Source organism: Barbus barbus (assembly GCF_936440315.1).
Source record: "Barbus barbus genome assembly, chromosome: 33".
Lineage (NCBI taxonomy): Eukaryota > Metazoa > Chordata > Actinopteri > Cypriniformes > Cyprinidae > Barbus > Barbus barbus.
This window is the reverse complement of record NC_136761.1, coordinates 17,381,691-17,407,356: the sequence shown is the minus strand read 5'-3', so window position 1 is coordinate 17,407,356 and position 25,666 is coordinate 17,381,691. Positions and strand designations below refer to the sequence as shown.

At 38.5% G+C, this 25,666-nt stretch overlaps 1 protein-coding gene and 1 pseudogene across 2 annotated transcripts in view; both read right to left on the bottom strand.

Moving 5' to 3' along the window:
- Positions 1-9,836, bottom strand: part of LOC306853034 (dystrophin-related protein 2-like) — a 128,058-nt pseudogene extending 118,222 nt beyond the window's left edge. The window contains exon 1 of the transcript in view: positions 9,690-9,836. The product of the transcript in view is annotated as a dystrophin-related protein 2-like (transcript). The remainder of the gene's footprint in view (positions 1-9,689) is intronic.
- Positions 9,837-10,239: 403 nt separating this feature from the next.
- On the bottom strand, positions 10,240-21,124 carry LOC306853038 (centromere protein I-like). Its single transcript, XM_079390200.1, has 20 exons — positions 20,550-21,124; positions 20,172-20,309; positions 19,863-19,981; positions 19,510-19,617; positions 19,327-19,375; positions 19,176-19,222; positions 18,955-19,044; positions 18,733-18,864; positions 17,026-17,151; positions 15,916-16,036; positions 15,689-15,783; positions 15,340-15,457; positions 15,012-15,076; positions 14,652-14,761; positions 13,623-13,758; positions 13,316-13,440; positions 12,440-12,488; positions 11,701-11,919; positions 11,240-11,281; positions 10,240-11,109 (listed from the first exon to the last, which is right to left on the bottom strand). The coding sequence occupies exons 1-20, from the start codon at positions 20,710-20,712 to the stop codon at positions 10,969-10,971; spliced, it is 2,193 nt and encodes a 730-aa protein (XP_079246326.1). The 5' UTR covers positions 20,713-21,124; the 3' UTR covers positions 10,240-10,968.
- Positions 21,125-25,666: the final 4,542 nt, after the last annotated feature.

Below are 25,666 nucleotides of genomic sequence, written 5' to 3'. Positions count from 1 at the left end.
TGGGGCTTGATTATCGTGGAGCGAGTCTCTCCATGCAGGTTTAGTATGCCGACGCGGTCAATTTTATCTGACAGTTGGAATGAGAACAATGTCGTGGACGGTCAATCGCGTAGAGTGAATCGTGTAGATGATGTTTGCCAAGGCTTAGTTAATGAATTCTCTCCTCATAAATATTCATTTAGTGCACTTTTACCAACTCGTTCAGAATCTAATTAACACCATCAAGCATTGGTTAAACAGACAGAACTGATAACTATTACAGTTCTAATGAAGATTATAGGCGGCTGGAACTTTGTTCAAATAACCAAATCGTTTTGCAGCACTTGCCAAGTGAATAATCAAACTATGACTAAGTTTAAGTCAAGAAAAAAAAAAAATGAATGTCATCCAATCTGGACTACTGGTTATTGTTAATTCAATCCAAGACAATCATTTCAAGAACCGTCATCATTTTGCCTACAGCTCAAATACTGTGCCAGCAGCTTTAACAAGATTACAGTGAGTGGATTATACAACTGCGGCATTCTTAAATCTGACACCTCTGTCACAGATGTGAAGCCCAAGCGAATATAGTCTTCATAAAAATGGCATGTTTAATGTCACTGCTATATATTAAACGGGCTATAAAAAGAAATGCACAATGTGAGCGAACATGAAAGCAGATCAAATGTGCGCAGACATTTTTGCCTGTAGCAGCTCAGCAGTAAGACCTGGTTAGCGCAAGTAACATAATACTGTTTAATTGAATCATGTAAGGACAAAGGCATCCTAACACTACATTAGAGACATTTTGCCTGCTGCCCTAAGAATTGATGTTTTAGCCTTTCATAGAGGACGCTACAAATCAGTGTTTGTCCTCTGGAGGGAAAACACATCTCATATAGCTCATGCCTAGTATAGTTTTGTGCCAGGTTAACATTCATTTGCCTTCCTGTGAGTCATCGTATTCCTCATCGAAACAGATCAGGAGACAGAGAGAGAGAGATAGAGAGCACTCAGAGGAGATCAGCTCTAAAAATAAAGAGGATAAGGCATGATTAGCATATACTTCCTGCCCCCTTACTTATGCCAGTGTCTCAGCATTGTTTCAAATCTCCGGCCTCTCTGGAGAACACAGCCCACCCTTAGTGCCATTAGCGCTGTGACTTCCATGGTGTTAGATCAGGTATTGGGTGAGAAACTGGTGGGGAAGAGGAGGACGTGTCATTGAGGTGCCTGGTTTTAAACCGTCCTCGATCGTCCGTGGACGTTCAAAAAGGTCAAAGCCAATCCGGGGAAAAAAGGTCATGCTTTGACAATCACACAGCTGAATCATTTTGGATCTGGTCTGTTGAACAGCTTGCAGGCTGTTTAGAATTGAAAACTTTAGGATGGATGAGGGAGAAGGTCAAATTGTCGTTCCCCTTTAGATACAAAAGGTTTAACAAGAACGCTATCTGGAAAGATAACAGTCTTATAATTTGTCAGACACTTAGATTAGCCGGAGGAATACGTTTGGACCTTTGAGAGTTCACAGTTTCCATAGGAACATAAGTAACATTTAACAGTCATCAGTGCTCTCAAAATTAAGCAACAGACGTGATCAAACACCAGAAAATGATGAGAGAGATGATAAATGAACAAACAGCAGCTGACAACAACTGTTAAACAAAATCATATTTTAATCTGATCTATTTTAGCTGCAAGGATAAACTGAATGAAAAGGTTGAATAAAAATAATAAATAAATAAAAAACATTTAAATTGTAAAAAAAAAAAAAAAACAAACATAATACATAATACAAATGTAATAATTGATGATGATAATACTAATATTTTAGAATAAAAAAAAAATGCTTTATAGCATCAGTATTATGTTTTAAAAATAAAATATAATAGTAAGAATTCATTATTGTGTTTATAATAGTAATAATAATAAATAAAAATTCATGCCAATACATTAATATTATTCTTAATCTTATTTACAATAATAATAATAATAATAATAATAATAATAATAATGACAAAGGTTTAAATTCAGTTACATTCAGTAACATATTCAGTGATATACTGCCAAAAATTTCAACGATTCAAATTTCACCTGCAGCTATAATTCATTCCCCTTTTGTGTCTTTAATACTACAGTGATGAAATTTTACATAAAACATGGAGGAACAATTTGAACAGTCTTTTAAGCATCACAGCACCCTAGAGAGATGGCAAACAAATGGACTGCATTAATAACCCAACAATAACAAAACACAAAAACAGATGCTGTAGGCAAAACAAAAATATTCTGCCCTCAGTTTCTTGTAACGGTAATAAATGGTCATTTTTGTAATGAAGATCAAATGCTGTAAAGAGTCACAGCTGAATTTAAACAGTACAACTAAATATACTTATGCATTAACTCTCAAAACAATGCTTGCCTTCACATGCTGTCACAACTGATGTGGAGGATACGGCCAGCTTTGAGACGCTGGCTGGCGAGTTCGTACATGCTAATTAGAGAAGAAAGAATAACTTCATGCCTGTAGAGGTCTATCTGTCCTCCAAATCAAAGAATGAACAACATCTTGATAGCAAATGATCTGAAACCATTCCCTTTTAATGAATGCCACCTCTCCCCTCCCATTCCAGCCGAGAAACTAAACAATGTAATGACACATGCCACTAATGAAGAACATTCTCCAATGCAGACTCCAAATAAAATCAGACAGAATAATTACAGTGAGGCGGACTGACCTTTTCAGCTTGATAAATCAAAGCGACGTTAGGCCTGTGAGATAGAATGCCTGGCTTTGATAAACAATATCCTCCCTCCTGTATTGACCTGAGAAAAATCTCTGCACAGATATTACCAAACTGAGTTCTGACTGAAAGCCACTGTCTATTCCAGGTCTATAAAGTATTTTCTTTCTGGACCCATTATTTATTTCATCAATTAAGCTATTGTTTGGGGGGGGGGTCCAATAGTGATGCATTCCATCTTGAGCCCAAACAACGTTTCTTTGGGGAAAATGAAGACAACGGTAAGCCAATAGTCTTTTTAACTCCATTTCTAAAGTAGCTGCATGTTCTGTGTACTTCCTCAAATTCCTCTTTTGATTGGTACATTTCAATCACAAACCTATTCACAGAAATCATGATTGACTGGAGTGGAAAAGAGATTGAGCACTTGACAGTTGCAAAGAAAGTTTTTACCAATCCAGAAGTAAAATAAAAGCACGAATCTTTCATAAATATTATTTGATGTTATTTAAACTTGGTCTTTAAATATCAGCTATATAGGGATGTTTGTTAATGATTGATGTTAATAACAAGGTTTTAACAGACAGATTTTAATGAAAAAGGAAGCATGTCTGATGAGTTTGTTTCTTCATCAGAGCAGATTTTGAGAAATGAAGTGAAGTGACATACATACTGCCAAGTATGGTGACCCATACTCTGAATTCGTGCTCTGCATTTAACCCATCCAACGTGCACACACACAGTAGAGAACACACACACACAGTGAACACACACCCGGAGCAGTGGCGCCCGGGGAGCAGTTGGGGGTTCGGTGCCTTGCTCAAGGGCACCTCAGTCGTGGTATTGAGGGTGGAGAGAGCGCTGGACATTCACTCCCTCCACCTACAATCCCTGCCGGCCTGAGACTCGAACCCGCAACCTTTGGATTACGAGTCCGACTCTCTGACCATTAGGCCACGACTTCCCCCTTTGTAGGGGATTGTACCATTATAAGAGGATGGACTTTTTCACTGACGGAAGCATTATTATGGATTATGGACTTGTATTTTGGCCAGAAGCAATGGTTTAAAGTTAAAACTCTTTATTGATGGATTTGTTTCGTACAAATGCACAGCTGGAGTCGTGTGATATTTTTATCAGCTGTTTGGACTCTCATTCTGACGGCACCCATTCACTGCAGAGCATAGATTAGTAACAATTTGGCCAGATCTATTCCGATTAACAAACAAAATACATCTTGGATGGCCTGGGGGCGAAGAAATTCTCAGCAAATTTTCATTTTTGGGTGAACTCTTTCTTTAAACATATCTAAAAGTTTGTTTGTGTTATAAGAGTGTCTAAATTTTCTTGTTACCGCAAACACACAATTATGCCTTTGGTGAGTAAGTCACACTACCAAAAGCTATTATTATATTTACTTCCTTTTCCGATCACAATCCAAAAGGCAAAAAAAGAGCTCCAACAAATCAGTTTTAACACACCTGTGCACACAACCAGAAAAAGATCAATGCCCCTTGACCTGAATACAAAGCAAAAACAAGGCAATTACATTCACATATGCTGATGACTATAATTAGCACGCATTAGCGTACACAATACTTGTTGGACTGGCTATTTGAAAACATTCACACCCATTTAAAAACTGCTGTTAAGAACAGTGTGTTAGCTGCTGTGCTTCCAGGAAAAAAAAAAAACATGCAGATGGTCAAACATAGAAATTTGCTAAATGCATGGAGCCATTAAGACAAATTAAAAGAAATGCACTGCAGCAGTCCGCTCTAATGCACTAATGTTACTGATTGCAAGTCATGGTAGCAGTTTGAGTCACAGTCCGTAATATCACGTCGTAGTGTAAGAGAGGAGAGTGCTGCAATCTCTGATAAACCATCTCTAAAAGCCCCTCCAATGCCAGTCTAATGCCATTTTCTCAACCACTGATGCAAAATTGGGTGTTTGTGCTGATATAAAAGTAGCTCTGTATATATGAGGTGATGAACTCATAAGAAAACCAAAGAAACTTTGGCTGCATCTTATTCCATTCTATAGCTTTGAATCACTATATTTTGGGACTTCGCTAAATACGACTCATTTACCAGCAACGTAAAAGTTAGCAGAATAAAACAAAGCTGGCATATGGCCAGTGTTGTTTTTGTTAACTAAAACTTGTTTACAATAATTGGAATAAAATAGAATATAAGCATTAGATGACAAGGTTAAACCTAATCGTGATAATGCTTTAAAACATGGTTCTACTTGTTAAAAATGAAGGCTATGTAGAAGTATTTTTTTTAGTGAACCTGAAAATATATATAGAAAAAAATCTTAAATGAAAAAAAAAAACTAAATATTATAGTAGCATATAAATAATAACAAAACACTGCATATGACATCATGTATTAAGCAAAGCTTTAAACAGAAGCTCAAATGGAAAGGGAGAAATTACAATCATATTGTACATATTACTACCCAAAAACTGTCTACTCATGTTTTAAATTTTAATGTAACTGAGCAAATTAAAAGTTTGGATAAATCACAACAGCCAACAACACCTGAGTCAGCATCTTCATTGTACGATTACTACTATCTGTTCCATATTCCATCTGTCCTTTGTCAGTGTTAAAAAAAATGAGAAACTATAAATATTTATTTAAAGAGGTTACATTGCATTCTCGTCTAATCTCCCTCGGCGTGTCAGCGTATCTGACAAAACAGGAGAGCAAAGGTGCATTCATCAACGTACCTATGGATGACAGGGATGAAGAAATACTGCCGTTTCTCACTCTGCCACAGAAGCGTCAGGCTGATAGACTTTGCTGGATGCCTGATATCTTTTCAGAGCACACATCTGTAATACTGAGACAGTGGTGTCTAACTCCATAAACCAGTGGGCAGATAAAAGAGAAAGAGTGACCAGGATTCAAGTGCAGTCACCCCATCAAACACTTACTCACTCTTTATTTAACTTTGTCCTTAAATGACTTATGAGTTCAATGAAGGTCTCCCTTTCATTTGAAGGAAAAACAAGACTTTGTGCTCAAGGGACATCGGAATATCTGCTTTTTCTGGAAGGAGTACTAGTCTTAAAGGGACTTTTTGAGATCATTTACTCACCATTAAGTCGTTCCAAACCAGCACAACAATATTTCTCCTGTGGAACATCAAAAAAGCAGTTTGGCAGAATGTCTGACCTGCTCTTTTCCATGCAATATAAGTAGATGGGGAGCAGCGGGTGTCAAGCTTCCAAAAGCACCATAAAAGTGATCCATATGACTTGTGCACTATATTTCAAATCTTCTGAAGCCATATAACAACTTTGCGTGAGTCATCACTCACACAAAATCTTACTTTGAAAAATAGCACTACTCTATTTATTTCTATCTACTTTCTTTTTTATTTATTATAAAAGACTTGACCCTCTAACACTAGCATTCTCTGTTGTTTTTCTACTCTATCTACTCTCTCTTCTTTCTTTTTAATTACTATTAAAAAAAAAATAATGACTTGACCCCCTAACACCATCAACGGTGATAACTCATGGTATGCACCACACAAGCATCGACTCAACATACTTCTGGTCACCAGCCCAGAGCGTTACCCACTACACCACACCACCCCCACAAAATGTGCTTTATTTTTTTGTTTTGCATCTATTTCCTTCTCCAACCAACACACACATAACCATTTCAGACAACAGAGAACAGGGTTTGGGCATCACCTTTATTTAAATTTAACATCATCCTGCAACTAGTGGAGACAAACAGAGTCCCCTTATCAATCCATATTAAGGGCCCCTTCTGAGTTTCAGTCTGAGCTAGTTTTCGGGAGCCCTGCGCATGAGGCCATGCGGTACAAGGCAGTAAATAAAACACAAATGTGCCACAGCAGACACCAGTCCTTTCAATGTTAATAGGAGAGCATTGGTTACCCGAGTTTAAATAATGGCCACCTGCTTCTATCTCTGGGGTCAGGTACCCTAGGTGGCTGGATTTATGGAGTTAGCAAATTGCTTTTCTATCCTCATTCTTTGCGCCTCTTTCTGTCTGCTCATCCTTTCTTTCAACTCAGCACGTGGACGATGGAAAGGAACAGGGGAGTGATGGGCCTGTTTTTCACAACCAGAGAGCAGGATGTGTCTCAAGTCCAGGGGAAAGCACAGAAAGACGCTCAAAGGCGAACTCTGCCAACACGTTTCTCACAGCACTAAAATGCTTTATTCCAACATAGTTGGCGATGAGGCCACAGGTGAGGCTGCTGCCAGTCAAGAGTGATTACGATGACCGAGGACATGACTCCGCTTTTCAACTCCATGGGCTCAGAGCCGTATTTGCTTTTTCCCTTGACTACTGGTTTATATATCCAATCACAACTAAGGCAAACTGAGGCGAAAACATCAAAAGCCAGACTGGAGATAAACAAGATTACAAATGTATATAACCAACATAATATGGTCCGTACCTGAGGAACTTGCAAGACTAGAAGAAACTACACAGATCTGTTTATCACGGTCTTGGCAAGGCACTGTATTGATACACATCAAACATTCTAGTCAGGGTTTTGTTCTAGTCCCGTAACTACTCTTTTCTGCATTGCAAGCACTGGCATTTCCTTCAGGAAATGCAAGTCTTATAACATACTGAATTATGGCACACAGAAGCTTCAAACCCAACTTTGAACACGCTCAAGAAAGTTTCTCTCTTGCCGAATCTGTGTCGCCATAACTCCTGACATTTTTAGATCACTCCTCTAAGAGAGGCAAAACAAAAAAACAAGGTAAACTTCCCCTGGTAGTTCTCTGTGTACAAGCGCTGTCTGAGCAAATAAATAATGTAGTCCAAAAGTACATGCTGATGAAGTGCAGAGGGAAAACAAATCACCAAGAAAATGAGTTACAATTCAGAGGTGTAGTGGGACGCACTGCACCAATAAATGTTCTTGTCAAAACACATTTCAAAGTGCATTCAAAACGGTGTCATCTCACAACACTTGCTGTTCATCACATATTCACATTGACGACTGCAAGCGAGGGAATGCACATGCATGATTTGGGGAAGAACAAAGAAATAATGTTGAATGATTGGTAAATGTATTTTCAGTTTACACAAAATTATTGAAAATGAAGTCCGAGATTAGTCATGATTAGTATCTTTCATAGAGATTTCAGAAGAAGATTTTCAATTGTAAGTCATGTACCAATCCTTAAAATTGAAGATTACTTGCAATGAGTTTTCCATGACTTTGACATCTCCTTTCCTAGGCCTAGAAATGACAAATTTAAAATTCCATGATATTTACAGGTTTCTTGTGTTCTATAACTCTGAATATGACATCAAGGGGAAGGGTGAACTTACATGATCTAAAAAAAGAAATAGGACAGGGGTTTAAGAAAAGGGGAAGAGGACTGTGACAGTGGCATAAACTTCGAATGACTCATGCGAATAACAGAGGATGAGCTGATAACTCAAGAGTGATGACTCTTGATCATTTCAGCAGGATCACTGTCTATCTAACACTCAGATAGGGATAGCCACATTACTTTTCCTCTTTTCAGCTCCAAAGGCTGTCAGGTTTGAAAGAACATCAAAGCATGAGTCACAATAGTGCTTTTAAAGAAGCTTCAACCTCATATTACACTACTGTGCCACAAAATTGCAAATTTATGAACGGGATTCAGAGTCAAACATTAAAATGTGAAGCACTGTCTGCCTGGAAAGAAGAGAGGAGGGACTGAATTCTACTAATTACACAGTAAATTTCCGGGGGCTGTGAACAACCAAAAAAAAAAAAAAATCAAAAGTTTGTGAACTGTGTTCTTATTTCGAACGGATTCAGAAAGGAATGATTCATATGAATCGTTTCTTTTAAGTGGTGTCAAAAGCATACAGTGCCACCAGTGTTGTCTGATTTCCAAACGAATCCTACCTTGTTGGATTAACGAATGAATCATATTCCAAACGAATAATAAACAAAGCGTAACTAAATTAAAATACCACGAGACGTTCCAGACTAGTATTTTCTGCACTATTCTACATCTGAGAATCAACTACCAGTGTTGCTCGAAAGAATGAATCTTATGAGTGGCCTCTTTTAGTGAATCAAAACATATCTCTTGCTCTTGATTCATGAATGACTGATATAGGCCTATATCCACGTTCGTTTTGGCAAATCAGCAAACTCTTGTGAATCTGTCAGAGCGATTATTGAATAAATCCGACTCATTCACAGAATTAGGTCTACTTAATCCACATTAAAGATTATGTTGTACTTTAAATTTGTCAGATTTAATAAAAATACGCGAGATGTCACTGTTATAGGCTAATGCGCTACGTTTTATCAAAAATGAAAAAAAACGAACAATTCCATTTAATAGACAGTCCCTTCCAATCACTGGATTGAATTCTTCTCTTAATAAAAACTACGTGAACATTTTGCAAGATTTGTATTTCACCTGATAAATTAGTCCTCTTCTGTTAAAATCAAATCTCATATGCCAGCCGACTGCTGAGGGCAATGTAACAATTGCATTTCTTTTCTTCTATGAATATTTCTCCCTCCAAAGTACTAAAAGAACAGCTAATGAAAGAGGAATCGATAAGAATCTCAACTAGAACCCTTTATTCTTTCCGATTACAGTACCTGCAGGTTCCATAGACGCGCTTAAATCAGCTCAAAGTCACCGGCAGATGACTGTCATCATATAAGCGACACTTCCAAGATATTTTTCTTAATAGAGCATCGGACAAGATGATAAACCACAAGATCTGCTACACTGGCTTCACGTGTTAACCGGTTAGACAAGAAAGGCATTTCACATCAGGCCTGTCTACAAGCCACCGATCGAGGAGTTTGCATTAATAATAATGGACATCACAAGCTTGATTGATCTCGCGTCTCTAAACTGCAACTAAAGGTTTCGCGGGATCGTCACGGTACACTTGTCAAGTACAGCAAATAAAGTCCTACCTTTTTCTTTGAAAGGTGAGAAACTGCTAAAGTGGAGCACTTCAGATTTCCATGTTACACAGACGCTCAGATGAAAAGCGGAAAGCTGCGGGATGAGAGAGGAGAAGTGATGATCGGGCAGACGGCGATGAACGAATAATCTCTCATACATGAACAAGTACATCAGCCCAGCAAGGTGGATCGCGTAGTTTTGCGCTCGCAGAATTCATCGTTTGAAGTTGTGCACCTGCCTCAATTCATGATAACGCATGAGCTGTAATCCTGGAGGTGTGCGCGTATTCTTCATTCACTCCAGATGAAGTTTGCTGGACTGCATCGTGACGCGCTCGCGCTGAAAATAGCTCGGACCAGAGAGAGGACACATCGTCGCGAGGCATATCCAGAGCCCTTCATAAACACGAAGACGTGTCATGCAGAGTTGAAGGCGCTCACATTTAAGAGACGGGCTGTAAAACGTAAAGCCGTAGAGCTTTGCTCACACTGCCTTGATGCTGAGATTTCCTATAGGATGCACTAGGACCAAGTTACCTAGGGGATGCTTACAGTGTTTCTGTGGGAAAACAATGGTCTTTATTGATTTTTAAAGAAGCCGTCTTTATAGGGTTTGATTTAGTGATAGGCAAATAAGCATTTTTAACTACTCTTTTTTTTTTATGATAGATTTATCAGTACAACCATGCGTTTTAAAATATTAAAAACAGATTTGTTGCGTGAATTGTTAACACAACTATATGCTTTGAGACAAATATCACACAATAGCTCTAATTCACTGCAAGTTAGCAGGTCCCCAACTAAGTCCAGTTTAATGTGAAGTTGATCATTTACCAAAAAAAATGGCAAAAGCCTGCACCACACTGCTTTACCTCATGTTGGATCTGAGAACAAAGGATTTATTTTAATGTCGGGTCGATCAAAGATACACAGCCCATTTGGTTTACAGGAATAATAAACAAGACTATCAATCAATCTTTGATCATGAGTTTTAAATTGTTATAAATAATGGTGTTTTGTTTTTTAGATGACAATAAAAGCAGTTTTTTTTTCAAATATCAGGGATTTATCACAATGTTTTAGCTCCGTTTTCTGTGCACAAAAGTTAAAAAGCAAAAAAATGACTAAAAATATACACAACGCTAGAAAAGACTGGAAAGTAACAAAATGGCTTGTAATGTACATTTAGTATTTACAGTTATGCAAGTGGCTCCTTTCTGCCCTCTTAAGGAGGATGAATATATACATGTTTTATGAACACCCCTGACACCTGGTCTTTCTGCCAGCATCAAGGTCGACTCTTGGGTTGCTCGTCTTCTTGACTACTCAACGTGGAGCCGTGCCCAGTGTTGGTCCGAATAAAGTTGTTGAGGCCATCAAAGCCTTGATTAAAGAGAAACTCCATATACCAGTTCCAGTACTTCCCGGTCTGCAAACATGAAAAGAAGAGTTACGGTGTGGAATATTGCAACGGAACATGCTCTCATGTAAAAACATGCTCTCATGTTGACTTGAAATAAGTCGTTTTTAATAAAAAGGAGATGATATAACATTAGTACCTTTATAGAACTGAGATCCACATTGTTCCTCTCTGGCCAACACTGATAAAGAGAACACATAAATATTCATTGTTCTCCCTTTGCTCTAAATCTCAGTAGTACACTGCTGAATGTTACAGTCGGACCAAAAAATGTACTTGTATTATTAAAGATGAAAACTCCAGTCTGGCACAGCTTCCATGAATAATAAAATGTGATTCTGTATTAATAGATCCTATATAAAAGATACATTAATACCACATTTACCTCCTTGTCCATTCCTAAAGTTATTAGTGAAAAGTGGAGGCTGCGCTGTCCCCAGTAGTGACACAAGGCTTCACACTTGTTGTAATATAATCATCTAATTAGCTAGCGCAGCTGAGTCCCTTTTCTTCGCTCCATATGAGATGACGGTGCAGCATCACTGTACGATTACAAACTATCATGCTTTTAAATGTCACTAGTGTGAGTATCCCACTCACCCTCTGATGAAATTCGATGGCATAGCTGAAAAGCGCCGGGTGGTGGATGAGATCGAAACGGCACCAGGGTTCTGCCACTTTGCTCAGAGCGATAAGATCCTTGTCAATCTCAATGTCTGAACCAGGGATGCACCACCAGGAGTTCCACATGGAGTTCACCATGGCTTGAAGGTTCCGATTAAACTCCTTGTATGTGTTTCTGCTAATGTGGAATGTTTGCTGTAATGTGAGAAAATATTAAACCTGAACTTAAACAAGTCAACAACAGTCAAGACACCTTTTCAGCTCAATAAAAAGTGTACATTCAAATTCCACAGAGTACTTGTGGGAACAATAACACCTTGGTGCCACTAAAGGGATCTAATGGGTTACTGAGCGAGACAAGAATCAACTTGTGAGTTAATAAACACCTCCGCCCATATATTTTAAATGACAAAAGTGCAATGCTGTGATCAAATTATTTGGCCATTTTATTCACTGCAATGAAAGTGCCATGCTTTGTCTCACTGGGATTCAATCAAGACACCTCCCTTTCTCTTTTCATCCCCAGCAGGTAAGGTGAGGATTACAGCAGTAGGCTCCAGGAGCTTCATTGTAAATTCTTAAAAGCACAGCTTGAAGGTCTTTCTAATTTACCCATTATGAGTAAATTATTCAGACACAAATCCTCTTGCATACACACAGTTGGCTTTTCATGACTTTACTATGTGTTCGTTTTATGACACAGTTTCCTCATTACCTCTCTCTGCTGCTCTTGTTTCTTAGCCAAGGTCAGATTCTTCCGGTATCTGAGAAAAGGATATAACAACAGGATTTTATTAATAAAGCTAACATATTATACTAGAATTATTTGTTCTATTTAAAAAAAAAAAAAAGACATTAAATAACTTAAGTCAGACATACAATTCAATTGTGAAATTAATGTTGGTAGATTTAAAAAAGAATGATTATTCTGGTTTGTAAACTTATTTGAAAATATGAATTTTCCAGTTTGACTCTTCCCTCAGCACATTTAAGCCAACAACAGTAATACACTTAAAATGAAAGCCTAGCAAACAAGTGGGCAAAAATTTTGGTTTGTTCCTAACACAACTGTTCCTCGCAACTTCTCATATGACTTTTGTGCTTCTTTGTCTTTTTTTGGAGCTTGGCAATATAAATCCCCATAAACTTTCATTATATGGAAAGCAATAGCTTAGATATTCTTCCATATTGGCATGATGTGTATAAATGGCTGAGACTTTTGATTTTCGAGTGAACCTATCCCTTTAGGCCTTCACAGAAGCTCTGAAAGGTTTGCATGCCGAAGCAGATGAAAGGATCTTCATACTTCATTTCATCTATTGCTTACAGGCATCATGCTATGGCAATGTAATGCATTTGAAGGTTCAGGCTGTTGCCCTCAGTTTAGCCAGCAGCACACAGGTGTCCCACTGCCATGGGAACTGCACATGCGATGAAGAGGAATTTACCCTCACCCAGCTCATTCACCCAAATGTTCCAGAAGATACCCTTAATCTAGCATGGCCAGGCTAACATCTCAAGCAGAAAATCTCTAGGATTGACCAGAGTGATAACACGACCCATAAAGCTTATTATAGCTCACATATAGTACCTGTACATGATGTAGCCAAGCCTATCCACGCTGATAGAGTCTGTGGCAAAGAGAGCTGGATAGAAAACCCCAGCCGGAGGCATGATGATCAGAGGCAAACTGTACTTCAAAAACATGTCACACACCTAGACAAGACGAGAAACAAATGTCTGCATTAGCACAAAGACATTAACAGCGGGGTTTGTTGCACTAAATCTACTAGACGAAACTCAGCACATAAATCTTAGTAAAACTCAGGATGGAACTTCGGTTGATGTCACTTTGCCAAGAAAGTCATGTTAATTAAGTTAATCATAGCTGAGTGTACCGTCTCATAGAAAGCAAGTGTCTGGTTGAGCAGAAGAACATGGCAGTCCTCCAGACGGAGTCCCTCAGATGCCAGCAGTCCCACAAAGCGAACCAGTTCCATAACTGAGTCCATGAAGCCAGACAAGGTCATGGTCCTAGGAAGGGGAGTGCATTATTCTTTCCACTCACTTTTTGGAAAGCATACACAAAATAACATGTGAAAAACGAGTTTCTCTTGCAGAGCGTACCAAATAAATCAGCTTTAAATCACAACTAGTACACACCAGATGTGTCTTTGTGCTATGCTTGGCAGCCACACAATTCGCACAGCACAGAGACCCAAAGCGAAATAGGGAATAATGGGTGTATCGCATTGATGCATGGAACAGTCAAACAGGGTTTTGCCCTTGATCATAATTTCTCCTTCAGCTGTGCACTTCAGTAATGTAATAAAAAAATAACCAAATCAGTAGCGAGAGAGAGAAGCAATACACGACAGGCGAGGGGAAAAAATCCACTGCACTTCGTTACACACCGTTCCACAGAACACTTTCAAGGTAAACAAGGTTCAGACGGAACCCGACCACAGTGGCAGTTCATTGATCTCTTTTAAATATAAAATATAAAGAAATCTGCAGTGGTAAACCTCAGGCAAGACTTTTAAAGAGTACAATCATTGGAGTGTGGCCCCATTTCCTCAGATTATTTCTGCAATGTTTTCCAAGTTTTTTCATTAAAAACTCTCAGAGGACCCAGTAAAGCGCAAGTCACATTAAAGACAACAGCATTTGCAAGTTATTTAAATACTAGAAAGCAACATGTTTCCAAGACTATTCAGCTGAAAATAATGCTGGGATTTTAGCAGGATTTGATAAGTATTTAAGCATTTTTGTCTATATTATTATTGGTTAATACTATTTCCTCTACCTACACAGCCTTGGTTACATCAGCAAAAAGTAAAGTTGTTTATTTTTGAAATAGGTTTTGAAGAAGTGTTGATAACTAGCTAAATACTCTATTTTTTATTTCACATTTTTGGTATACTCACATGGTGCTGTTGCTGTTAAGACTGATGTCCAAACCGCCCTCCAATGCGCTGACGGAATGCCATGTCAGCCACTTCACCAGCATGCTATTCAGACACTCGATGACACTACACTGTGAGGAGGACATTGTGAAAAGGCACATTCAGATAAGAGCGAAAAAAATCAAATGCTGTGAGCTTAATCACAACACCACTCAAATAGCATCCCAGGAAGTGTAAAGATGCCTCGGCTTTGTGTAGAAAGAGTAATTCACTTATGTCTGAATGATTTAAGCAATCACTGACAACCTGGCTCACGCGGTCATGCTCGTGCTTTATACAAACACAAAGAAAGAAAGAAAACAACAACAATTATATACAAACCTTGAAAAATACCGTGGATGTAAAATAAAGTTGCTTTAGTGGCTCAAAGAGAAGTTTATGCATGTCTATAAATGAAGAAAAGAAATGTTAGGTTACAGTTTTACTTACACTGACCAATAAAATGCTGAAGACAACAAAATGTGTTATCTGATCAATAACGCAGAAATGCCATTATCATTAGAGGTAAGGACTGTTTATCTTTTAGAACGCTACATGCATTTCACAAAAAAATTAAAAATAAATAAAAATCAATAAATCAGCAAATGCAAAAAGTTACGAGAGCAGAGATGTTTTTTCTTGAATTCCTCTGGTTAATTGCAACACTCACAGAAGCTTGGCATCAAGGGGATGTCACTGAGAAGATCCAGGATCTGCGGCCGGAGTAGACAGCCATCCCACACACTCAGAAACTTATAAAGAAAACTCTCCGTACTAGAGAATCCCTCCTGAGAACAACGTACAAATACAAACCCTGTCAGCGTGGGATTTTACAAGTGGGGAGATCATTCAGGAACACATAAAAGAAAGAAAGCAAGGCAGAAAAAAAATTAAGTTTGATAGGTGTCCTGGGGTTTGTGGAATAAACTGCCACGTTTCTGATATTAAACATCCAACGTTGAGGCTGCCAAGGTTAACTTCCTATTGGGTAATACTTGTCTTCTGTTGCTTGGTCGTACCTGCAGGAACTGCTGTGAAAAGAGGATGGTGCTCAAGAAGTGGCAGGCTTCAGAAGTGTTGTCAGAACTCCCATCCACAGGACATAGTAAAAACTCTGCCGAAACATACACGAACAAACTGCATTATGGTACTGAACTGGAATTTGAATGGGAATATAAAGGCGGGGGGGACTAGAGAACTTCAGATAAGCCTGAAAAGGTTTGGTATTATGAAATGGAAAATTTACCCTCTTGCAATGAGTGTCCAAGCCAAAAGTTAAGGCGCAGAAAGGCCGATTCATCCTGTACACAGTCCAGGTAGTGCAGAGCCAGAGCTGATCCCAGAAGCGAACCCATCTGGGCAGGCAACTGAAAACAAGTTATGACTTCAACATTAAGCTGCAATATGCTATACAACGTGCATCTGCACAACACAGAGACAGTATATCAGAACCAAGAGCTGTCAAAACAGCTGGAGGCAAATACACCAATTCAGTCATACTTCTGGCTCCTTTGAGACCTGAACTGAAACTGACAGTTTAGTACAACAGTTTAGATGAAACACATTCCACCATTCTACGTTCTCAATCTTTTCAAAAACTGTAATTTGTGTCAGTCTACAAATAGCTGCCTCACAATATGGGACTTCAACTAATAATAAATAAATAAAACTAAATGCCAGATTGACAACGGACATGGAGTCTTTCTGTAATTAACAAGCAAATGTATCATTCATCTGAGAAATGACTGATTCTAATGATGGGGTTGCCACAGTGACAAAGAATCAATGATCTTTCCCCATGGCCACAACTGAACTGTTTTTCCACATGACTGACTGCACCAGCTTCTTTCAATCCTTTCCTATTGCAGACTGCAAAATCACCCTAAAAAGTGGTGCAGGAATACTATGACGATATTCATTTTGTGAAGTATTTTGTGAAGCAGAATAAAGCATAAGTATCTGCAGACCATTAAAAGAGATTAAATAAGGTTTATCAGGTCAGTGGATCCAATCTGTAAATATTTTATGACTTGTCAATTGAGAGTGTAATATATTGTTTAGTACGTACAGACACGACGGTGTTGATATGGGACTTCACAAGTCTAAGATTTAATTTTATATCTGAGAATTTTGACTACTGTGAAAGATTCTAGGGTAATATCAATGAGGTGGCAGACTTGATGACGTGCTCACTGATCAGTCTTGTGAAGGCTTAGCTCCACCAAGTGGCCAAACCACAGTAGTGCAGATCTGTGTAATTTTTATGAATATTATGCAATATGGCACTTTGGATTTAAAGAGCCAAGAAATCAATATCCTATTTTATTGCTAGTCAAGAAAAAGACATGTGCATTACCTCTATATTGTGAATGTTCTCCAGTAGCTCTTTGAAGGAACGGAGCTCCTGTAGGCGGAACACCTTCTTGTTGGAGTTGCTGTCGAATGCCGAGCTCAAGGGAGGTATCACTAGGTGATACAGTTTCTATGGACATTAGATACATTCAGTTTATAGATTAACTGACATTTTCTTTTTGTCCACCATTCATATAATTTCAGAACTTGCATATTTAAGACTGGAATATACAAGGCCAGTTTTCGGCCCCAATTTCCAGTCTGGAGGAGTCAACACTAGTTGCCAAATGTCAACTAGTGCCAATTTTAAAACACATAAGGTGTATCTGAATATGCCTAATTCCATAATATGTTGTAGTGAAAAAAAAAAAACAGTATGTGAAAATAGTATGTTCAAATTCATAGTATTCATATGGAGCAGTCGCAGCCTAATGGTTAAAGAGTTGGTCTTGTAACCCGAAGGTTGCGGGTTGGAGTCTCAGGTCCAGCAGGAATTGTAGGTGGGGGTAATAAATAACCAGCGCTTCTCTTCCATCCTCAATACCATGACTAAGGTAAGGCACCGAACCCCCATCTGCTCTCTATGCGCCTCAGCAAGATGGCTGCCCACTGTCCAGGTGTGTGTTCACAATGTGTGTGTGTGATTATGTGTGTGTTCACAACTGTGTGTGCACTTGGATGGATTAAATGCAGAGCACAAATTCAAAGTAAGTCACCATACTTGGCCACACTTTCACTTTCACTTTCAACCAGTAGGTGAAAAGTACCTGAATGACCTACTATTTCTGGCAAAATTTTCTTTCCCATGAGGCCACAGGAGAGAACTTGTGAATTGCATTGTGAAACGATGCACCTAGCACTGTTAAGTCACGTAACAGTAACAAAGTAACAACATGGTGGATGAAGTATAATTTGGTCATTGGTCTCCTGGCAAAAAGGTGCATTGTGTTTGGACCAATTTGAAATTCTGGTAGCATGTGATGCTGCCTGCATCATTAATGGCGCTTTCCACTGCGTTGTACAACTCTGCTCAGAACAGCACGGCACGGCTCAGTTCGCGTTTCCACTGCAGTTTAGTAACGCTTTAGAGTGGGCGAGATTATTCAAGTGTCGTTATAGTTGCGCCGCCTCTACTGTCGTGACCCCTGAAAAACTTTTCATTCAGCGTTGCTTCATCAAGCTCTCGCTGGATCCGCTCCTAGGCTATAAACGAGAGGAATGTCTATACTTCCTCAACAGACAATGAAACACCCATTTTTTGGTTGTTTAAAAAATGTGCGTTCATTCAAAAGAGTTGCGTTCGATCCTTCGCTGACTGTGCTGATTTAAATCTAGCGGGTCTGTTGTGTCTCATGCCACAAGTTCAGTGATGCAGGCAGTGACGATTCTTTCGGGCCAATCAGTGATCAGTAGAGTTTACACGTCACATTTTGGTAACGGTACGGCTTGCTTGGAACCTCAACTGAGGTGGTACTAAAAAAAGTACCAGGTACCAGTTACTGTACCCAGTGGAAAACACAAAAGTGAACTGTACCGAACCATACCGTGCCGTACCATGCAGTGGAAAAACGGCATTAGTGTATGGTGCCCAGTTTTTAGGCATTTCCACTGTTTTAAAATCTGTTCAAATGTTTGATGTGTATAACAGCCTTTAGTTGACAAGTCAGTGTTCTCTAAAGCTGTTTACAGTATTACAAAGATGACATCTTACCCGCTTTCTGGAGGAAGGCTTCTCTTTCACATCCAGGCTGAGGCTCTGGTCAACTAAAACGGCACCCTTGTTTTTCCTCTGCACAGCACTAAGAGCCACTTTCCAGGTGGAGTTGTGATTCTTGAATCCAGTCTGAAAAACAAAAAATTGCAGTCTAAGAGTCTGAAACACCTGGCAGAAGAACAAAGCTCTGCTGGAAAAAACAGTAACGGATACACTAACCCTCACTCTTGATGGAAGAGAGAGTGTCACTAGGTCTGGTCGAAACACTTTGTAGAGTGCTAGAAGTTGCGTGAGAAATGGTTGTCTACCCTAATAGGAAAAAGGGAGAAGCACAAAGTACTTGTCATATGAAACGCAGCAAATTACAAGAAACATTCTCTACCACTACAGGTAATCTACATTTATGATAAAGGGATATTGAAGTGTTTATTAATCTTTACCATTTTGGCCTGAATATCCAACAGTTTCCTGACCCTGTATGGATGAACTATGAAAGTGCAAAAAAAAATAAAAAATCAGAACAAGAAAATAACATGTACAATTACAGGATTTACAGAGAAAAAAAAATAAACCACTTAGTGAAGAACTCACCATGTTCCCGCATGGTTAAAAGGTACAACAAGTGGCAAATAAAAGGGCACTGGAAGAAAAAAAATTTGCCTAGTAAATTAAAATGAAAAACATTTTTTAATGCTATTATAAAACATATGCCAGTACACTTAAAACATGGACATATTCTAAATTAGAAAAAAAACTTTGCAAAGCACGACTAACCAGATTTTCTTCTGTCACAAAGCTGAAAATAAAGCCATAAATGGATCTCAAGTCATCTTTGCAGTCAATCAGGTCAAAAACAGTGAGTACCCAGCGGACAAAGAGAACCTTAAAAGAAAAGATATGAAACAAATATTTAAAAATTGCAATGAAACAGAAGCAGTGACAGATTTTGTTCTTCCATATTGTGACATACATTTAGAGTATAACAGATTATCAATAAAGAAAAAATACCAGACAGGGACTTGGTTCTATGCATCGGGTGTTGATTGGATTTTAAGATGTGGGTGATGCAAAAAAAATGGAGCTAGTGCTGTCAAACGATTAATCGTGATAGAATCGACAGCCCTTACCTGTGCATTCATTGGCATTTTCCCTACACACAGCCATGACACCCCCTTTACAATGGCTTCCTGCGGCACCACTGTGGCAGGTATGAGAAACTTCAGCACCCTGGTACAGTTCCCAGTTCCTGTTGGATAAATTGATTTTAATCACCTGTGCCATAACACTAAAGGCACTCAGCAGAATGAGGATGAGCAACAGCTGATATGTTTGATCGTGATCTAATTGCTATAATGCTTCTCATGATGAATTCCTGCTCATGTAATAATGTAAACAAATACAGCTGAAGAAATCTGTGCATCCCCTAATTATATTACCTGCATTGAGGCTTAAAGCCAAGTCCAGTAGCACTGTGATGACCCCCGGAGGAAGACCCTTACAGAGAGCCACTGTCTCCACCACCACCATATTCCTCTCCAGCTCATCATTCCCTCGGACTACTGTGCCAGCTTCCACTGTAACACAAAAATACATGAATAAAGATATTATGACACTTAGATGCGATATAGTACCTGATGACGACACCCTCACAAAGATAAACAAAAGACCAACAGACTTGAAGTCGTCCAGAGTCATTATTTAGTTCATAAAAAAACAATTAATTAAATAAAAAACGTCCCTACTTTTAATCTGTAATGTAACCCTCTAAAATAGTTTTTGTAATACGTTTCTATAATGTTTTATGCTGCACTTACCCTGAGACAAATACTTCACCGCGAGATCAAAGGGATCCGCCTCGCCTTTTCTCTTTTCTTTTTCTGCCAAACGCAAACTTCTGTTACTCGCAGAGGAGGCGGAGGAGTCTATTTCTCCGGACGGTTCGGAGCCTAACCCCGCCAGGTTAGATAATTCGGCCATTTTTTCGCTGCATTATATCATTATTTGCTCTCTCTCGCGTGTTTGTCTCTGTCGCCGAAGTAACGCATTCAAACCAAACGCCAAATCTGCCGCGACCGTTTGAACATGCGCACTGCATCACTTCCTGTACTGCCACTAGCGCGAGGCACTGAAAGCGGAACAGCTTACTGCAACAAAGATGTTATTAATATTTGGTTGATCTTCAGAATTCATTTTATTATTATTTTTCCATTGAATTCGTAATTTGCACTTATCGTTCTTAAAATATAAACAACTGTGTACTGTTTTAAACATTAACAATGCAAATTAGATACAAACTCAAATAAATACCACGCGAAGTTCCATGAGTGTAAATATATTTCGCGGCTAATATATTATACGTGGCTACTGTCTGTAAAATAAACTTAGGTATGCATGAAATATCTATCTCTCTCTGTGTGTGTGTGTGTGTAAAACTATTATTATTATTATTATTTTTATTTCCAAGGTATGACTGGTAGGCTACAACTACAAACTAGCACTACTGAGCCACTCTTAAATAATTTATTTATTTAGTCTATTATATTTTGTTACTGTCCTCTGGCACGGTTTCATTATATTAATGTTGTTCATCTATTCTATTTTTCCTTTACATCTGTATGTTTCTCGTTGTATTGTTCTGATGTATGGCATAATAATAAAAATAATAAATAAATAAAAATTACTGAGCCGCTCTTCTGCTTCATGTGATATTTTATGGTGGTTGGGGAAAAACCCCAACGTAATGCGTGTCTGCCACCTACTGGACTGGGCAACGTCAAAGTGGTTGAAAATGAATTAAAATATTCATGGTAACAGCAGACTATCAGACCAATTTTTGAGACATCAAGATACTGAGTTGACTATATTTGATAAATAGATTGGTTGGTATTAAATGGTAAGAACTGTAAAAGAAAAAAAGGGTACAGTGATACTATTGTGTGTTGATACTATAATGATCCATCATCCATGCTACAACCCGAACTGTTGGGACGTTTTTTAAATTTGAATAAAATTCAAACTAAAAGACTTTCAAATCACATGAGCCAATATTTTATTCACAATAGAACATAGAGAACATAACAAATGTTTAAACTGAGAAATTTTACACTTTCAATCACTAAATGAGCTCATTTAAAATTTGATGTCTGTTATACGGCTCTCAAAAAAGTTGGCACAAGGGCAACAAAGGGCTGTAAAAGCAAGAAATTTTGAAAAGATTCAGCTGGGAGAACATCTAGCTACTAATTAAGTTACTTGACATCAGGCCTGACATGATTAGCTATAAAAGGGATGTCTTAGAGAGGCAGAGTCTTTCTTGATATTCAGATTCCTCTTAGTATAGGTCAGAAATTAAATAAATTATTAAAAGGAATATTTGGAAATTATGGCAGCAGTACTGGGACATAGATACCAAAGGTAGGCATTTGTATCAACAAACCCATCATTTCATCACCATTTCACCTTCCAGTTCAAAAACAGCCAGAAACCTTGGAGTTGTAATTGATAATCTGAATTTCTCAGACCACTTTGCTAAACTGCCCGGTCCTGCAGATTTGCTTTATACAACATTCGGAAGATCAGACCCTTTCTTTCGGAATATGCTTCACAACTCCTTGTTCAAGCTCTTGTTTTGTCCAGACTGGACTATTGCAATGCTCTCTTGGCAGGTCTTCCAGCCAGTTCCATCAAACCCCTACAATTAATCCAAAATGCCGCTGCAAGATTAATCTTTAATGAGCTGAAAAGAACGTATGTCACACCTCTGTTCATCAATTTGCACTGGCTACCAATAGCTGCTCATATTAAATTCAAGGCATTAATGTTTCCCTACAGAACCACCACTGGCTCTGCACCCCTTTACCTAAATTCATTACTTCAGACTTATGTATCCTCTAGAAGCTTGTGTTCTGTAAGTGAACGATGGTACCAATTTCAAAAAGAAGTGACTGTGTTTTTAAAGAAATTGATAACAAAATTTTGGAAGAAATAGTGCAGCACCTTAAATCTTCAACCTGCTATCTTGACACACTTCCCACATCCTTTTCCAAAAATGTGCTTAACTGTTTAGAAGCTGATCTCTTAGAAGTGGTGAATGCCTCACTTCTTTCTGGGACTTTTCCAAACTCCCTCAAAACTGCAGTTGTTAAGCCCCTTCTGAAAAAGCGCAATCTTGATAACACCATGTTGAGCAACTATAGACCCATATCAAATCTTCCTTTCATAGGTAAGATTATTGAAAAGGTAGTTTCTAATCAGCTGAACAACTACTTAAAGTCAAATGGATACCTGGACAATTTTCAATCTGGTTTCCGAGCACATCACAGCACAGAGACAGCACTCATTAAGATAATAAATGATATTCGCGTCAATTCTGATTCTGGCAAAATATCAGTGCTGGTACTACTAGATCTTAGTGCTGCGTTTGACACTGTCGATCATAACATACTTTTAGAGAGACTGGAAAACTGGGTCGGGCTTTCTGGGATGGCACTCAAATGGTTCAGATCATACTTAGAAGGGAGAGGTTATTATGTGAGTATAGGAGAGCATAAGTCTAAGTGGACGGCCATGACATGTGGAGTCCCACAAGGCTCAATTCTTGCACCGCTCTTGTTTAACCTGTATATGCTCCCACTAAGTCAGATAATGAGGAAGAACCAAATTGCCTATCACAGCTATGCTGATGATACCCAGATTTACCTAGCCTTATCTCCAAATGACTACAGCCCCATTGACTCCCTCTGCCAATGCATTGATGAAATTAACAGTTGGATGTGCCAGAACTTTCTTCAGTTAAACAAGGAGAAAACTGAAGTCATTGCATTTGGAATCAAAGATGAAGTTCTCAAGGTGAATGCATACCTTGACTCTAGGGGTCAAACAACTAAAAATCAAGTCAGAAATCTTGGGGTGATTCTGGAGACAGACCTTAGTTTCAGTAGTCATGTCAAAGCAATAACTAAATCAGCATACTATCATCTCAAAAATATTGCAAGAATTAGATGTTTTGTTTCCAATCAAGACTTGGAGAAACTTGTTCATGCCTTTATCACCAGCAGGGTGGATTACTGTAATGGTCTCCTCACCGGCCTTCCCAAGAAGACCATTAGACAACTGCAGCTCATCCAGAATGCTGCTGCCAGGATTCTGACTAGAAGCAGAAAATCTGAGCATATCACACCAGTCCTCAGGTCCTTACACTGGCTTCCAGTTACATTTAGGATTGATTTTAAAGTACTTTTACTCGTTTATAAGTCACTCAATGGCCTAGGACCTAAATATATTGCTGATATGCTCACTGAATATAAACCGAACAGACCACTCAGATCATTAGGATCGAGTCAGTTAGAAACACCAAGGGTTCACACAAAACAAGGGGAGTCTGCGTTTAGCTATTATGCGGCCCGCAGTTGGAACCAGCTTCCAGAAGAGATCAGATGTGCTAAAACATTAGCCACATTTAAATCAAGACTCAAAACTCATCTGTTTAACTGTGCATTTGTTGAATGAGCACTGTGCTATATGTCCGAACTGACTGCAATAAATTTTGTATAATCATTTTCTTTAAATTTATTTTAAATCATTTTCTATATCATTTTAAAATTCCTTGTTTTTATTATTTTTATTTCCATGTTTTTATTGATTTTAATGTCTATTTCACTTTCTTTTATGTAAAGCACTTTGAATTACCACTGTGTATGAAATGTGCTATATAAATATACTTGCCTTGCCTTGCCTACCATCCTAAAGAGGCACAATCACTTTCACAGACTTTTTCTTTAACCCTTCCCTCCTGGTAGAATGACCTGCCCAACTCAATCCGAGCAGCTGAGTCCTTAGTCATCTTCAAGAAATGGCTAAAGACACATCTCTTCCAACATGATCTGACCCTCTAACTCTAGCACTCTCTATTCTAACTCTGTTTTATCTGTCTGTCTTCTTTGTATCTATCTGACCCTCTAACACAATTTTTTTTTTTTATTTTTTTTTTTATCTACTTTTCTTTAGAAATAAAAAAAGAACACTTGCTATGTGTGCTGCGTTAGGTTAACCAAGACTCGTCATAGCGCTTACATATTCTTGCTCTTTTGTTGAATTTGATTACTTCTATTGTCCTCATTTGTAAGTCGCTTTGGATAAAAGCTTCTACCAAAAGTAAATGTATCAAATTCAATCAACAGTGGATAAGGGAAGAGTATCAGGCTGGAGCAGAACTGAGGAGAACATGATTACAAGGTTGTGACTGGGGCATACAAGGTTGAACGGTACAATGCATTTAATAAGTAAACATCCAACAGGCCTATGTGAGGTATGTGACGTTAATGAAACCATTGAACATGTTATAATGTACTGTAGGAAATATACTGCTGAAAGAAATGAGTTGAAGGATGAACTAGAGAATAAGGGTGAGCAGTTTACAATTAAGAATTTATTAAACCCAGGAAGAAACTTTAAATCATTACTTTTACAGTATTTGGGAAGAACTGGTTTAAACAAGTGAGTATGTGTTTTTGTTGTTGTTGTTTGATGTTTTAGTTTTTTTTTCCAAATCCTGCTTAAATGGGCTGAGGGTAGATGGAGGAGCCGAACACGCAGCACCAGATGAATCTCTATAAAGACTCTAAGTGAGTGTAAGAATCAAGCGGATTGGTAGGTTAATCAGGAGATTGTAGATAGAGTATCAATGGTCCATTGGAGATATGGGTAGCGGTAATGCACTTACAAGTCTGCGACTTAAGGAAGAAGGCGGCAGACCCTGCGTCCCAATGTGCATACTATCCACCCTATCTGCACTAAATAGTATTGAAAATTACTAATATCACATAGAATTTAGGATGGATAGTAAGTACATTGGGATGCAGGCAGAGTCTCTCAGAAGTAAAGAAGGGCAGAGGCTCTCCTATCTGTGAAAGAGTGAGTAAAAAGATTGTGG

Excerpts from the sequence above, each read along its gene's own strand:
- LOC306853038 (XM_079390200.1), bottom strand. The coding sequence starts at position 20,712 with ATGGCCGAATTATCTAACCTGGCGGGGTTAGGCTCCGAACCGTCCGGA. Across the intron at positions 19,223-19,326 it reads TTTAACCATGCGGGAACATG|TTCATCCATACAGGGTCAGG; the intron begins GTGAGTTCTTCA and ends GCACTTTCATAG. Across the intron at positions 13,441-13,622 it reads CACTTGCTTTCTATGAGACG|GTGTGTGACATGTTTTTGAA; the intron begins GTACACTCAGCT and ends CGTCTTGTCTAG.